Genomic DNA, 15,955 nt, shown 5'->3' on the forward strand with positions numbered 1-15,955 from the left:
GTACAGCTTTGCATTCACTTGAAGGTGGGCAACAGAAAACTGCAAGCGGGTTTTAAACTTCAGAGCAAAGCAACAGCTGTTCTTTCCAGTAAGAAGGTCAAAGAAAGAATTTTTAAGCAGTATTTCTCACTGGATGCAGTAGTAGTTTTCAGAAGTGCAGTACTTGAGACAAGGAGGATGACACTGCAGGACTGGAAGTGAGAGCTAGACCTGGAAAAATCACACAAACTCTTTGATTAATCCAACCCCCAAATCAATGTTAGACTTGAAGCAGGACCTTGTTCCCATGCTTTGCCATCACTGCTCTATCTGTTCAAGTCTCTTAAAGCAGCCCCCGTGTAAATACATTTGAAGTATTCAGCATTTATTCCTGTTCCTCCTACTTTACCTTCACCACTTAATCGGACCTTTTTGCTTAGAAGATCCTCTGCTATCCACTTCCTCAACAGGACAAAGAACAAGGACTGACTTCAGCACGGAAAGATGGGACAGATTTTAGTTAACTGTAATAGATCACATGTAGAAAATAGTTTCATATTTCACCGTAGTAATTTCTCTCCAATTCAGTGCTGCCTTCAGAACAGCTCAGGGAAGAAACACATACCACATGTCTGAGTCATTGCACTCGCTGCTGAAATCAGATACCTGTTAGGAAGGGAATGTGCAAGACATTGAGAATTACTGTATTCAAGGCTGCTCCAAACTTTTAAAACAAAAAAAATTGGACATCTCATACAAACGCAACTGCATCAGAAGTTTACAGAAACTGCAAACGGAGCTGTGGCTCCTTTCAGAGGAGTCACCGCAATACGTCTCTCAGGATTGGTCCCTTTTAAGGAGGCAGTAAAACTTATACTTGGAGCTTTTTTTTTTTCCCTTTAAGGCCTTGCGCAGCATGACTCATAACAGAAGCTGTTCTTAAAATGGAAAGAAATGCAGCAGCAATTAGTGTTTAGAAATACCAAATAATTCCTGCGAGTCTACAGCTGTTTTGAGAATGACCCCATGAAGTACTTCCACTCTTTACTGTCGGAAATTTGGGGATGGAATTCCTGTTATAGAGCTACACTAAGAAGTTTCTTCTCAGCACCACAGGCGCAGCCCCCCACTAACACCCCAGAGAGGCGGGTACGGACCCAAGAAAAAAGGAGCAGGACTCTCCTGTGCCCAGGACAGGGCCTTCCCGACACCCCCACCCCCCGACACCCCCACCCTCCCCTTCCCTCCTCTCACAAAGATCCACTCTCCGAATCATTTGTACCTTGTTTCAGAGTGTTCTATTAAAAGGCCAAAGGCTCATTGCTGATTAACTGCTTTTGAGAAGTCTCATTAAAATGGGTTTCTTGTACTTCCCCTGTGATAACTGGGTAGAAGTTAAATCACTCCAGGAAGAGGATGGAACCTGCTGTTCAACAAGAAAACCCACAGCTCAACAAGAGCAGGTTTGGTTTATTTGAATGACTTCATTAAGTATTTCTACAAAGGTAACAAATTGCAGCACAAAGCGCAATCGTACAGGAAGCGCAGTGCCCGGGTTTAGCGCAAAACATACAACTAACTACGGCCAGGGAAGCCCAAAGTTTCAATTCAGTTTATTTTTTTTTATTTTTATTTTTTACAGTGTACATTTGTTAAATAATGTAAAGAAAACGCTTGTAATTCAGAAACAGATTGTATGTGGAAAAGGATACTCAAAGTGTAATATTAAACAAAATAATTTAACAGTTCAGTAGCATTAGTTTATTCCTCTAGACTTCAGTTATTCATCCACAGGAGGAGAAGGGGGGGAAACAAAACAAAACAAACAAAAAAAAAACCCCAATGGTAAATAAAACCAGTTCTTGCATAACATTAAGTGAAAAAACAACCTCAAACTCACTAGATCAAAATTAAATAACCACGTGCTGCATCCAGCTGATCAGTTCCCCTGCCACGAATATTCCCCGTGTTCGTTGCTGCTCCCGTTTCCCAGCGCACGCCTCTCCCCTCACACCGCTTTGGGAAACCTCCCCGCACCCCTGGGGAGGGACAGCGGGGGTTTTTCCGTCTCGCTCAGCCACAGGCATCCCCGCTTTCTACCCCGTGAGCCTCCTCTCTCACCCCATGGCTCTAGTCTGCGCCTCAGGTACAAAGAACAAACCTCCACATCCCAGGGACTTGCAGCCCAGCCACCTTGCCACTGGCCTTCGCCCTCAGCCCTTTGTTCCTCTCCAGCCTGTACCTGCCCCCGCTGCCGAAACTGCTGTTAAAAAAAAGTGACAGGAAAGTAACAGATCTGGCATGTTTCTTCGTAAAAATAAAAGAGTGAGAACATCCGCAGACAGAAGAACTCCCTGTTAAGGCTCCACGGGGAAGTAGCACTCCCAGAAAAAAAAAAAATTCAGGCAAGTAACATCTCTGCGATGCACCAGCTTCCAGGACACCGGTGAGCTGCTCCCCAGCACCAGGACGCAGGACTCTCATCCTTCACAGCTTTCTGCAGCACTACATAAATACTGGCTTGGTATTATTTTTACTTTGAAGAGGAAACCAGTATTTTTTTAAATATGAAAAGGGAGAATGACTAAAGCAGAAGGTACAGTACAGTTACTAAAGAGGTGACAAGATAGTTACAGTCCTGGTACCAGCTTGAAATTTGTTAAGAGTGAACAAAATTGTAAATCCTCCAAATAAGACAGAGGAAACTTCTTGATGCCGGCTGTTTCAAGTACATCCATCGCCGGCAATGGACGTGTCACCAGGACAGTCTATTCCTGGCTTAAATGGATTTTTACAAAAAAAAAAAAAAAAAAAAAAAAAAGAATTAAGCAAAGCAATCCCAGCAGACAAGCCCATGCCAACAAGCAATGGCACTTCTCCCTCAAGTCACATCCTGACCAAACATCTTCACCACTTTGCAGGTGGAGTCACACTGCATCTTAAGTTGGGCCTTTCCCAAAGACACACGTTCTCCCCATTCTCTCTCTGTTTCCAGTCCACACCTCCTGCCTCTGTAGACGATATTGGTTAGTCCCGATTTAGCTTCACCCACAACCCTCCGTTCCACCCCCACCTGGCCCCTGTCACACCAGCAACTTCAGATCTGCCCGCCTGGACAAGTTTCCCCAACACACAGAACGTTGTTCCGACTCGCTGCCTCCGTGACTTCCCCCTCCACGCACCTACTCCAAGAGGTAACGGCGCCACTAAATAAACTTGAGTGTCCCAGTCACGAGGCACAAACAATCCAGCCTCCTCTGAACTTGCCCTCTGTCCACCTGGGGGTCTGCTGGGAAGACGACGCTAACTGCAGAAGCAAGAGAAGTCCAAGGCACTAAAATATCCAGCAAGCATACTGGGAGAACAGACAAGTATTCAAGTACATTAATTTATACAATTTTACATTCACATTTATTTATCTAATACAATGAAAATACAAAGGAAAAAGTTAAAGTGTCTCCAATAAGTATAAGGATATAGCTAGCTTTTTTTCCCATTTTTTTCTTTTTAACTTTTTGAACCCTCTATATTCCACTCATTTTTAAACTACTGTTGTCCAACAACATTTATATATCACAGTGTTTCCACATCAAAACTGATGGTAAGTACATGTCCGCAGGGAACTTTTTAAAATTTTTAAACAATTTAAATTGCTCTAATGCTGCAGTCAAAGCTGTTAATATCTTACTTAAAGCAGTAATGACCTATCAAGCACGGGCTGCACTGCAAGTCCATTCGTGTGCCCCACCATTTCGGAGCCAGAGACTACTGGGGAGGGGGAGAGGAGGGGGATTTGGACAGCTTTTCTCCCGGTCTTGGATCTTCAGGGAGAGACGAGAAGCGTGCTAAAGCCTCATGCTAGGAGCCAGCTCTCCCACCTCAACACGTGTGGATTCAGCCTCAAACCACAGAAAAATTTTACAGCAAGACTACATTTAACTGACCCCGTGACTCCTCTTCACAGCTCTTGTTCCAAACAAGAGCAGAACCCCTCGGTCAAAAGCACTGTCCCATCATAAGGATGCTGATCATCCTCCTCCCCCTTCAAAGTGTGTGGGGAAACTCCCTTTACAGAGAGTTGACAGCAATGGTTGGAAAAGAGAAATTCATTCCCCGTCTGGCAAGCTACCAGTTCATTGCAGCACTAGTTGTTGATACAGGGCCCCATCTCCCTCCCCATGTCCTGTCCCGAGGTCTAGCCAGCACGGTCTCCGAGCGTGGCTAAGTGGTCCGCAGGTTGGAGCCTGGAGGGTTGCTGATCGATTTTTGCAAATTGCTGATGTTGAAGCTTTGCAAAGATGCGGCACCTACGGGCTGGAACTGGCCGAGCGACGGCTGTGCCGGACCACCTGTCCCACTCCACGGAGCGGCGAAAGACGCTGCTGGGTAACCGTACTGCTGCGGAGGGCACATGGCCTTTGTGAAGGGACCTAAAGAGGTAGCTGATGCTGCAGAGATGGGCGTAGCACCCAGGGAAGATGTCATAGAGATACAGAGCTGACTCGGTGCTGAGAACTTTCTTGCCATTCCAGGGCCCTGAAAGAAAACCCAACCCCCAGGAACAGTTACACAACTGTGCTTCAAAACCTCAGGTTGACCCCTTGGTCCACAAGCTGTTCCCAAGAAACACGTCATGGCCCCCCCTCTTTAGTTATCCTTTTCCATCCACAGCAGGTGATACAGTCCTGCACACTGAAGATACAGCCAACAGTTTTCTAGAGCAGTTGTCCAAGCTACGCAGGAACTGTTGCGGTTGTTCAGCCTGGAGAAGAAAAGGCTCCAGGGAGCCCTTATTGTGGCCTTTCAGTGCTTAAAAGGGGCCTAAAAGAAAGATGGGGACAGACTTTTTGTCAGGGCCAGTTGCGATAGGACAAGGGGTAATGGTTTTAAAGTAAAGGAGGGAAGATTCAGGCTAGCCATGAGGAAGAAATATTTTACAACGAGGGTGGTGAAACACTGGCCCAGGTTGCCCAGAGAGGTGGCAGATGCCCCATCCCTGGAGACATTCAAGGCCGGGCTGGACGGGGCTTTGAGCAACCTGATTTAGTTGAAGATGTCCCTGCTCATGGCAGGGGGTTGGACTAGATGAGCTTTGCAGGTCCCTTCCAACCCAAACTATTCTGTGATTCTATGAACTGTACTGTGGTGGACACCCTAATGAGACAGCAAGAGACAGACAGTTTCTTACCAGAAATGTTCACAGATCACATCTTACCTCATAGTTGCTATGCCCTTTGCCAACTTTCTTGCCAGAAAGGTTCATGGCATCTCGGGCCCAGTTATCTACCAGCTTGTGCAGGTCATCTGTGAAAGTCCCTTTCCGGCTCGAGGCAATAGCAGTGGGCTGAGGTTGGGGTGCTTGGCTGTTCACTGCAGCCCCGACTGTGTTAGTGCTGCTGGTCCCTGCAAATACAAAAAATGGGAATCAAAACTTAGGTTAAAGATCATCTTTCTCTCGTAAGTTTAATAATTGTGGTAATGGTACATCAACAGAGAGCCAGTTAAAATGCCATGCAGATTAATTCTAAGTTTCAATTCCAGGACGTACTGAAGTGGGAACTACAAGGACTCCCACAGGCATTTTCTCAGCCTAAGAGTATTTCATAGATATGTTTAACTTGTGAAGAAGTGCTGCTAGTAGTCATCTTAAGAGGGGAATGGTAGCAGCCTACAGGTCTTTGTAGAGGAAAAAGGAGTTTAGATGTCAGCACTGAATGACAGTACGGTCACATCACTCTCTCATCCTACACCTTTTAATTAGCAGCAACCACTATCGGCACAGGTCAATTCCACCTTGGAGGACAATGCTGGATGCTGAATAAGGAGCAGTACAATCAGCATCACCAGCTGCTCTGTAGCAAATTATCTCCACTTTGTAAAATGAAGGGAAAAATTCACCCAGATTACACAAAAAAGCCACGGTGAGAAACAGCAACTGTTGTTTCCAATAGCTGCCATACTTATGCTCTTGAGGATAACTAGATGGGACTGTCTTCATCCACCAAACAGCCAGGATCAGCAGGGGAAGGTCTGCACTGCATTAAATTTTGCTTTTTGCCTCTGAAAGCATTTTTTTGCCATTATGTTCAGTTTTCCTATGTCAGAAGAACAAGCATTTCAGATGCAAACAACTAATACAGCTTAAAGAAGGCAGAAATGAAATGAGAGTAGTTCCTCAGACATGCTTTGACGTGTTTTTCTATTCATTGGGCTGATTGCAAGACAACAAAAAACCCTTCATACATCAGTACCAGGCTTTGGTCTGCTAGAAAGGTTGCTGAACATTATCCTGTTTGAAAAAAAAAAAAAATCTAGAAGCTTTGTTTTAGGTAGCCTCACTGTGCCCCTCACAATATAAACATGCAACTGCACTCAAATTTAAGCTTTTCAAAAGCAGACCTCCTAATAGGAATCTAAGGAATTGTATATTATCAAGTAATTCCCAACTTGCTAAATTCCCAGCACTATTGTGAAGTCTCCTCAAGAAATGATGGTTAACCACAAGGGCAAGAGACTTTTTCTGAAGGATGTGGTAAAGGTGGAATAAATCTAGATTTGACAAATCCATTTATTATAAAACCAATCAAATCCAACCAAATAGATATCTGGCCACTGCAGTGCTAAACCCAGCACTCCTTGCAAGCACACAGCTTCACCTACTTGGTTCTCAAAGTTCCTCAAATGTTTCTACTTGCTCACTCTGAAGACTGCAACTGGGCAAGCCAAGAAAACCTGAGTTTATGGCAGACATTTCTGAAGAAAACTGATTTAAAACAGAGCATCAAAAATCCCAGCTTAGTTAAAATCACCTCTCTGTTGCAAAGGCCAAATGACAGAGTCGCTGTCTCTTGCCTACCAGCCACACTCCTTGCAAACCGCTGTGTCAAAGAAAGAACTGGCTCCAAACCCCTGCAGGAATGTTTCGTATTGAGGAGTGAATTAGGAAGGTGACGTACTTACTATGCGGGACAAATAAGCCAAGTGTTACTGCCTCTAGTAGTGCTGAGGAGGGAAGGACACGTATCCCTCCCACCAGTTCCAGCTCAAGCACGGCAGCGTGTCCCGGTCTGGGTGCCCACAGGTGGGGCAGCGGTCGTTACATGCAACGGGGCCCAGGGAAAGGGAAGGACAAGGTTCCCTGACCAGGGTGCGCAGCTGCAGCTCGGATGAAGCGTGTTAGGAACACATCGTATGGTGGCAAGGAAAATCTACAGTGAAACAACAAGAACCTGAAGCATGCATCATGTGGAAGGGGCTCAGAATATGATTATTTAATGAGAGCAATGACATGAAAGGTGAAATTAGAAATAAATGAGGCAAAAGCACGGAGGAGGTACTTGGGGAGAGCTGCCAAAAATCAGTAATAAACACATTGCACGGTGAGGGTTCATGCAGGGATTGACACACTCGCTCTCATCCTCCTCACGATGGCCAGTATCTGCTTTTGGTATTTCACATTTCCACTTCAGTCAGTAAACACACCGGATCCTGGGCCTACGCTGGAGAGCTTCCTCAGGCCATGGAAGCTCCCTTAATAATAATAGGATTAATAAAGGTATATACCACAGTGCATTCAGCTGAAGATGTGAAAGATCATTTAAGGAAAGCTGAAATGTTTTGAAAAGGATTGGATTGGTTCAGGGTAGGAAAGGTGGGAGGCTGAGAGAGCTTTATCACCAAAAGTGATTTTATCAGGGAGCTCCTGCCTCAGGTCACAGACAGACCAGCCTACAACATTATAGGTGAGCTACAAAACTACTAAAGCTCCCACGTAATGTCAATTTTAAAAACGATTTCTCAGGAATTTCATATTGTAGCTCTGATGTAGTCACCACCTTCAGAAACTGCCATCCAGAAGAGTCTGAAAACAGAGTGCTTCAACTTGCAGCGTTCAATGGAAACAACCTCCCACATTCCTGCTCGGTCACAGCAGCCGTCCCCAGTTCTGCTCTGACATGAAGGATCTGAAGTGAAACAGGCTTCTCTCTCTCCAGCCTGCTACCTATAATGCCTTCACTCTGCCCTTTTTTATTTCCCCTCCATAAGCCAGCAGTCAAAAGACACCTTTAAAACAGTCTCAGATGACAGGAGCACACACAGGCTTTTCTAAACACCTCTTGCCTGGGGAGGCGCAGCTTACTCTTAATCCTTTTAAAATGCTGAAGGAGCGTCTGCAACGGGATCCATCACTGAGGTGGCGAACCCCATCAGATCTGGAAACAAACCAGCTGCTCAGAGGTGCGACTCCAGCACATTACAGCGAGCAACTGACCCCGATGACGCTCAATTCGCTCACTCGTTAGTGAGGAGCAAAGAGTTCCCAGTGAAGGTGAGGTTCTGCCTGCCTCCACTTGTCTGCAAGAGTAACAGCCAGACTATTCAAAATACTAATGACGGAGTTCACAATAGAGGGCATAACGCAGACAGACAGATGCTGTGCTGGAGACAGAGTCAGGGAGGTAAGGCTTCAGTGACCAGAAAAAGCTGATGAATAGCTTTACAATCAGGAATCGGAGATAACAGAAATAAGATAATTACTACAGAGCTGGTTGCAAGGACAGACTTTTTTCACCATCTTCCCTGAAGCACAAAGAGAGAGTAATTTGTTAAAGAGAAACAGTGAGAAATGTTTAGTATCAGCAAACAGTACAAAAAGCTGGGTGAGAAACAGAGGACACAGCACAGCAGGGCTCTTGTTATCACTACTGGGACATTCTAGGAAAAAAACCCAAAGACTGGTGTGACAGTTGAATCAGTTGTACTTTCAGAAAGAGGCCCAGCCTCCTGCATTTATTCTTTGGAATTCCCAAACCGTAGTGAAGAATGTCAGGAGACATTACTGTCACAACTGGCTGTTATAAAACAAAAACCGAGTATATCTCCCATTTTTGTCAGGAGGTAGGAAGCATTTTACAAAGTTCAACTGGTTTACAACATGAGAAAAATTCATCTGATAGGTCAAGTGCTTTTAGTTTCTCACCCTGTTTCCTCAGATCTGGGGAACAGAGTCCAGACATTCCCTGCCAAGCTGTACCACTCTGTTTCTCCAGCTGCACAGTTAAAAGCATCAATCACTGCACTGTTTCCTCAACACCACTGATTCTAACCCAGCATCTTCTCCAGTTGTCACTCTCCACGACAGTCTGCGACAGCATTTCAAGGACAAGACTCCGGGAAGCAAGCAACCTGCAATAAGCCAAGTGCCAGGCCAAGCTGCGCCATGCCAAGTGTGACCGGCTTTTACAGGACAGCTACAACGGGCTTTTTGAAAGGAATCCATTTCCCTTAGCACCAGTCCCATAAGCAAGAGATATACATGCCAAAGTGTGCTTATAGCCAGCTGACGGTCAATTTGCAGCAAGCCGAGGCCTTATAAGTAAATGATACTCTCATGTATTCACTTCATTGTCAATTTTAGAAGGTGAATGGCTGTTCTTTGTATTCCCTATCCCAAAAAAGGACAGGCCAGGCTAAAGATTATTTTAAAGAGTTAGCTCCATTAAGAATTTAACTTCTCCCAAGAAAGGAGCCATAAATCTTGAGACTGCAGATGTCAGTTAGTGCACATCTGCACATTAATATACCTAGCAAAACCATTTAAAGCTGTTCAGCTTGACAAATTAAATACAGTTAGTACTTACACCCTCACAAATCCAATTAAGTAAGCTAGAGGTATCATTGCAAAATTGAACAACCCGGGGAGGGAAAAAAAAAGTTCCCTCCCTCTGACTCCCTTCCCTTCTCCCAGGATGGAGCTGGTTGTGTTGCAGCTGTCTCTGCAGAAGGCCAGGCCGCGTTCCTGCACACAGCTCTGCGGCCCAGCCCAGCTGCTGCCAGCTGTAGCGAGACAGACGCTACAGACACGCGGTACTGTCATGCAGAGCAGCGGCTGACGGGCTCTTCGCAGCACTTTAAGCTTTCTCATATCAAGTCATTCCAGAGGGTGGGAAACAAATATCAGACATTTAAGGGGTTCCAGCCTGCAGAAGGAGCGCGGGAGATGTTGCAGCACTCCCAATAAAAAGCATCACATCAGCAGCCTCAGCTCAAGCGTATCATTACTTCAATCACATCAGAAGTTTGAGGCTCTCTTCTAAATCTGGCCGAATGTAAGTACAAACGAAAGGATTTTGAAAAGGGCCGCAAGGTAACTCATGAGGGTTGACAAGATGTCTGAAGATGTCTGTTTACTCACCTTTACTGCTATTTGTTGAACATTTAGTGTATCTCCAATTCACAGTAAAACCTTCTAAACCTGGGCCCATTAGTAGGTAAAGGATCTTTTGAGTTTGCCTGAAAATATTCCCTAAGTGTTTTTAAAACTCTCAACATTTCAATCTTTAGCTATCCATCTGCTGATAAACATAAGATGTCAATAGTAACTGCCTACAGGTGGCATCAATGCTCTGCACTGTAATCAGCACTAGTGCTGAGAACATGCAAAAACACATCCAAGTTGCACAGTAAGCGTTCTGCTGGAGGAAGTCAATATATTCCCCCCAGTTCCAGTAGTGTCCAACAATGGGATAATTTGGAAAACAAATCTTCCTCGCTGTTCCACTAGAATGATACCTCCCCTCCAAGTCTCATGTCAACTAACATATGCTGAAATGTAATTACTAAGGCAGGCCAGAAGGAAGTGCCCATGCACCCACAACCTGCTAACTCTCCCCAGTTTCTGTCATTACACTGAACTGTCCTGAAAAAGTTTCCACCAAAAGCTTAGAGAAAATGAGTGTCCATCATTATGAGTTTAACAACAGCGAGTATCTAACGAGAACTCAAACTTCTACAGGTGTGCGAAGAGAAGCTCAGCTGAGCCATGGGATGGAAGGAAATTCAAGGTGGGAGACGAGAATGGGCTGCATGAAACAGATCCAAGCAGCAGAAAAAAAAAAAAAAAAAAAAGACAGAACAAAAAACAGACAAGGAAGGAGTAAAGGTGTTACACACAAAGAGCCAAGCAGGGCGTACTCAGAAATCGGGTCCTCCTGCCACCAGGCTTGAACGTCACTCTGTCAGACGCACAGTTAAACTTCGCACAGCCTGTGAGAAAACAAAAACGGGAAGAACAGAGAAAGGAGAGGAGAAGAGACAGAACACCACTACAAGATGTTAGCAACTTGAGTTTGGAAGGGTGAAATGCATTAACATGACACACAAGAATAAGCCTCAAGGTGTGGACCAAAGAGCATGTAGACAATATACGGAGTGAAGAGACTCCCTCCGATACCTCCAGACATTAGGCCAAGTTCCCAGTGTTACTCTCCAGTACACAACCCAACAATAGCAATGCAATCTATAGTAAAGCTAAATCCTGGCAAAAGTACCGAATTATAAAACAGTGCTGCACAACTCTAGATACAGGCAAATTATTCAAGTAGCTCCAAAATACTTGAAACAGCTCATTAAAAAAAAATATTTATAGAACATTCTTCCAAAAGGTCTGTTTCTATTTTCTGTCTGTACTTCTCCAGTTTCACCAAAAACATGCATTAGAATTGATATATTCAGTCTATGGCAAAGCTTTTCAAAAAGATGTTCAAGGGAAAAAAGAAACTGGAACAGCTAAGTTCAGAGAAGTAATCAAGCTATCACCCCCTTAATGACTGGCAAGCAAAAAAGCCCTCCCTACCAAATAAATCAGAGCTGTGTCTGAGAAATTATTTGATAACATACTAACTAATAACAAGCAACCCACAACTTGAGTAAATGAAGAATTTATTATTCCTACCATTACACCCACCTACGCTAACCCTTCTTTCCAGGATAATTCTTTAACTCACAACTGCAGAACATGAGCCTTTTTTACCCTTTATTGTTTAAAAATTCTGTTGACAGGAACAGCCGAAGTAGTTCAGAAGTCTAGACCAGGGGTGTCAAACTCATTTTCACCAGGGGCCACATCAGCCTCGCGGTTGCCTTCAAAGGCCCGAACGTGATTCTAGGACTGGATAAATGTAACTACTCCTACGTTTATCCAGTCCTAAAATCACATTCGGGCCTTTGAAGGCAACCGCGAGGCTGATGTGGCCCCTGGTGAAAATTAGTTTGACACCCCTGGCCTAGAAGGACTCTGAGTCTCATTCTCATCTGTCTCCTCATCCTTCCAGCTAATACCTCTCCCCAGGTCAGCAGAGCATTGCTTGCCACCACCATACTGCACTCTCTTGCATCCTCCTTGGTGCTTCCCTTGCAGCAGACAGGGCCATGCACTAAGTATTCATTACTCTGACAACCTCACACTTCACCTACATGAGAATGTAGAAATCTAGTTGCAGAAAAACACCCTTCTCAGCCTCCACACACTGGTTGGAGACTACCAATCTACTTTACGCTATGTATTAAAAATCAAGTGTCATCAAGTTGGTGGTTTGCTCACCAGTAACAAAGGTGCAAGACTCGACACTAATTCCACTTAAAGTCTTACCTTGGCCCGGTGCCGAAAGGCTTGGTACCGACAGGGCACCATCACTGGTAAAGGCAGAATAGAGATTTTCGCTAGAAGGTGAAGGTTTGAGGGGCTGTAACAAATGGTTCTGCCCAGTCTCTGGCACACTGCCAGGAGGATGAAGAGTCTGCTGAGGGGGCAAGACTGATGGTGCACTCTGAGCTGACAGATTGCCTAGAGGAAGAAAGAAGGCAAAAAGACTTTCAACGTTTCAGTTTCCCCACATCATTTTCAAAACTTCTGTCATTGTTCCCAAGGGACAGGAGAAAAAACAGAGGAAAGTTTGACTGGAATGTTTACTAGGGAGTGAAGTAGCTGCACCATGTAACTCAGGTGATCAGCTGGGCCATTACACTAGCGATACAGGAAAAAATGCTGTGGAGGGGGAAAAAAGGGATATTACCCTCCGGTCAGGCATGACAATCCAAGCAAGAGAGAGGAAGGCAGGAGGAGGGAACTACTCCAGATTCCGAGAAAGCAGTAAGACTAGAAAAATGCTTATTTACTTAAGTTTTAAGGCAACTCTGTGCTAGCTCACTGTCACGTGCTCAAACGGAGCTCCCTTAAAACAGAAGTGAGCAGCCAGGGTGACTGGATAGAGAAATTGCAGCATAACATGGGAATTACCAAAGTGAATGTGCAGGAAGCAGTTACAAATATTTCTGCTCACAGTGCTGGCCCTCTAACATTGATTATTCAGTGCTACAGGATTTGAAAGACATCCAAAATTACCCAGCAAGCATCTGACATCCATGTCATTCGATCACTAAACAGAACTATTTTCTAAGTTCTGTTTATTATATAAAAGGCTCCAATAAGAAAGGAAGCCTTGACAATTGAAACGGTTTCTTAACTTGTTAGTATAAAAAAATTGCAACTCCATTTTAAAAAACAAAACAAAACACAACTTTAACATCCATCAACTGTGACTAAGTTTCTGAAGTGTAAGGACACTGGTAATACCATGCTTAAGCACTGCTAAAGTAGAAAAAAAACCCAAAACAACTCTGAAGATGACTGAAGACACCAGCCCTATTAGGCAAAATCAGTTTCAGGAGGCAACAAGAGCAGTTTATCTTAAAAAAAAAAAAAAAAGTTTTCCCCCACACTGTATTTTTACACTTTTCTTCCTAGTCAGAGCCCTATGACTAATCTCTAAAAAACACAAATCACAACTTTAATTCAGGCAGTGGAGGAACTGGAACACACACAACCCCCTCTGAAAGACAAGACAGAGAGACACATCTAAGAAGAAGAGATGGGACCTTGTCTGTTTTATCTACTCAAAAAATGAAGTCTTACCTGATAGCTGAGGGCTCTTATTTCCCTGGGAGCTGCTACGACTGGACTTGTTGCTTTTTCCTTTAGTAGGTCGTCTCCTCCTTCCCGAAAGGGGTGCAGCTGGGGGGATAATTACTGCAGGTGGGGCCTTTCCCAATTTCATGTACAGTGACTCAATCTCCTGCTTCTGCCGACTCTGCAGCTCCTGGATCTCTTTAAGGTGCCTGACAAGTTACAAAAGGGTATGACTTACAGAAATTATACATATATACATGCATGCACACAAACCTTCCCCTCCAGTCAAGCTCGAGCAGCTTCTTTGGTCAAGCTCCCATTAACATTTAAGAAAGGAGGAAATAAATCTTTTCCACAAATAGCCACTGAACACACATGGCAGAACACTTGCCATTTTTCATTGTGCCCTAAGACTTGCTAGAACTCCAGCGCAAAGTTGCCAACATTGTAATCATAAAACCAAGATAAATGGAAGTACAAACAAGAACATACACCTACTGTAGAAGACCAAATCATTCAGCATGAAAATGCTACATGAATACCCAGATTACTCATTTGCTGAGATACGTGGCCTTGGAGACTTACATTTGTATTTCCTCAGGGTTTTTTTTTTTTTTTCAGAGCAGTTGGATACACAAGGATTTAAAATTGCTAGCTGCCCTAAAAATGTTCAACTTGCAGTATAAATAAATTGGTAAGTCACATTGCTTGGCTTTATTTTTTTTCTTCTAAGACAACAAGGATTCTTCAGGAACAGGAGAACCATTAGAAATCGCAGAAATGCATATTAGAAATGCAGAGAGTTGTGTGTCATTTTCAAATGAGACACCATCTTTCTACTAACTACTAAACTTCAGTGATATGCAAAACTTCTATACTTCTGCAGTTTATCCACAATACAGCAATCAATCTATATATAAATATATACAACAAGGTCACAGGTTAGAAAATTAAGCACAGCAAACATTTATATACCTTTGTTATAATTATGCAGTACTTTCCCACTAAAGAATCTTACTTCACATAGAAACAGTGACAATGGGTCCTGACACTTAGCAAAGGCTGAGTTTTTAAAAAAAGTTTACTTTTGTTCTTTGTGAAAAGCACAGATGTAATTCATATCAATCTTGTTCCCTGTATTCCCTACGTGACCACAGAAGGAAAAAAGCCTTACTTCTCCCGTAACCGACGGAGTTCCAATTTCAAGTCTTCATCTTCAATATCTGACTCGTTGTCGCTGCTCATGTAGGAAGAGTTGAACGAGTTGCTAAGGCTCTGAACGGGGAGGCTGATCTTCGACCCCAGGGGCTGGAGGGAGTCTGGGCTCCCCGAGCCATCGTCCAAATCCTTAGCCATCCCACTTAAGAAGGCGGCCTCTGGTTCAGAGGACGGACCGTTCATGTGCGGGGATTGCCTTGACTCCAACTCCTTCTTCGGAGCTGCAGCTGAAGAAGCAACTTGTTGCAAGTCCACAGAGAGAGGAAGAGTCAGTGGCTCTTTCTCTGCACAGCTGACCTCATCCTGAGTCTTGGACACCGAAAAGCGCCCCACTTGATCCGTTGTTGTTGTTACCTGAAAGCGCCCAACCTTAGTAGGCTGCCCAACATCTACCGGTAATTGCAGCACAGGAACTGTCTGAGGAATGCCATTTACCACATCCAAGGAAGAGTCGGTGACGGGCTCACTTTTCCGACTGCCAGTCTGCTTTACCAGTGTACTCTCTGGGCTACTGCCAGAAAGAGACGAAGAATCAGCAGAGGTGGTTTCAAATTGCGCCGGCTTAGTTTGAGGTTTGTCACTCTCTTTTAGCACATCATCCACTGCCACGGATACCTAGAATAGAAATGCAATCATGCAGACTTCGTTAGTTCTTCCTTAACGTGATACATTTATTTACCTTAATAGTAAGACGCATCTGAGACGGAAAAATAACTCGTTTCCTTGGAATGCCACAAAGGAAGCTGCTGCTTCCCTCCAAGTACCACGTTGCCACACAAAATATTAATAGTACTTTTGGCAATATTAATAGTACTTTTGGATTAGCTCCAAGAAACAGAGCAGATTCAGAGGGGACTTTCTTTACAATCAGGCCATAATACAGTGAACATCTGAGCATTGTTAGCCAAAAAGCAGCAAACACTAAAGACCAGGGCCAACAGTTATGAAGCTAAGGCCTGACCTGATGAACTGCTGTATTCACAATTCTACACCTGCATAATCTAGTGCAAT

The 15,955-nt window shown here is 44.2% G+C and overlaps 1 protein-coding gene across 12 annotated transcripts in view; it reads right to left on the reverse strand.

Moving 5' to 3' along the window:
• Nucleotides 1-1,453: 1,453 nt before the first annotated feature.
• WNK1 (WNK lysine deficient protein kinase 1) overlaps nucleotides 1,454-15,955 on the reverse strand; it is a 107,418-nt gene continuing 92,916 nt past the window's right edge. For 4 of the 12 annotated variants that reach the window (XM_065626909.1, XM_065626903.1, XM_065626906.1 and 1 more), the window contains 7 exons: nucleotides 14,901-15,559; nucleotides 13,733-13,935; nucleotides 12,410-12,604; nucleotides 10,933-11,025; nucleotides 8,518-8,559; nucleotides 5,195-5,382; nucleotides 1,454-4,515 (listed from right to left, as the gene is read on the reverse strand). In XM_065626909.1, coding sequence (XP_065482981.1) covers nucleotides 4,201-4,515; nucleotides 5,195-5,382; nucleotides 8,518-8,559; nucleotides 10,933-11,025; nucleotides 12,410-12,604; nucleotides 13,733-13,935; nucleotides 14,901-15,559 — 1,695 coding nt within the window. In that variant the 3' untranslated portion in view covers nucleotides 1,454-4,200. Of the gene's footprint in view, nucleotides 4,516-5,194; nucleotides 5,383-8,516; nucleotides 8,560-10,932; nucleotides 11,026-12,409; nucleotides 12,605-13,732; nucleotides 13,936-14,900; nucleotides 15,560-15,955 lie in introns of those variants that run through there. The other 8 variants (XM_065626910.1, XM_065626900.1, XM_065626911.1 and 5 more) reach the window with 6 other exon arrangements.

Source organism: Caloenas nicobarica, chromosome 1, assembly GCF_036013445.1.
Source record: "Caloenas nicobarica isolate bCalNic1 chromosome 1, bCalNic1.hap1, whole genome shotgun sequence".
In the NCBI taxonomy this organism is placed as follows: domain Eukaryota; kingdom Metazoa; phylum Chordata; class Aves; order Columbiformes; family Columbidae; genus Caloenas; species Caloenas nicobarica.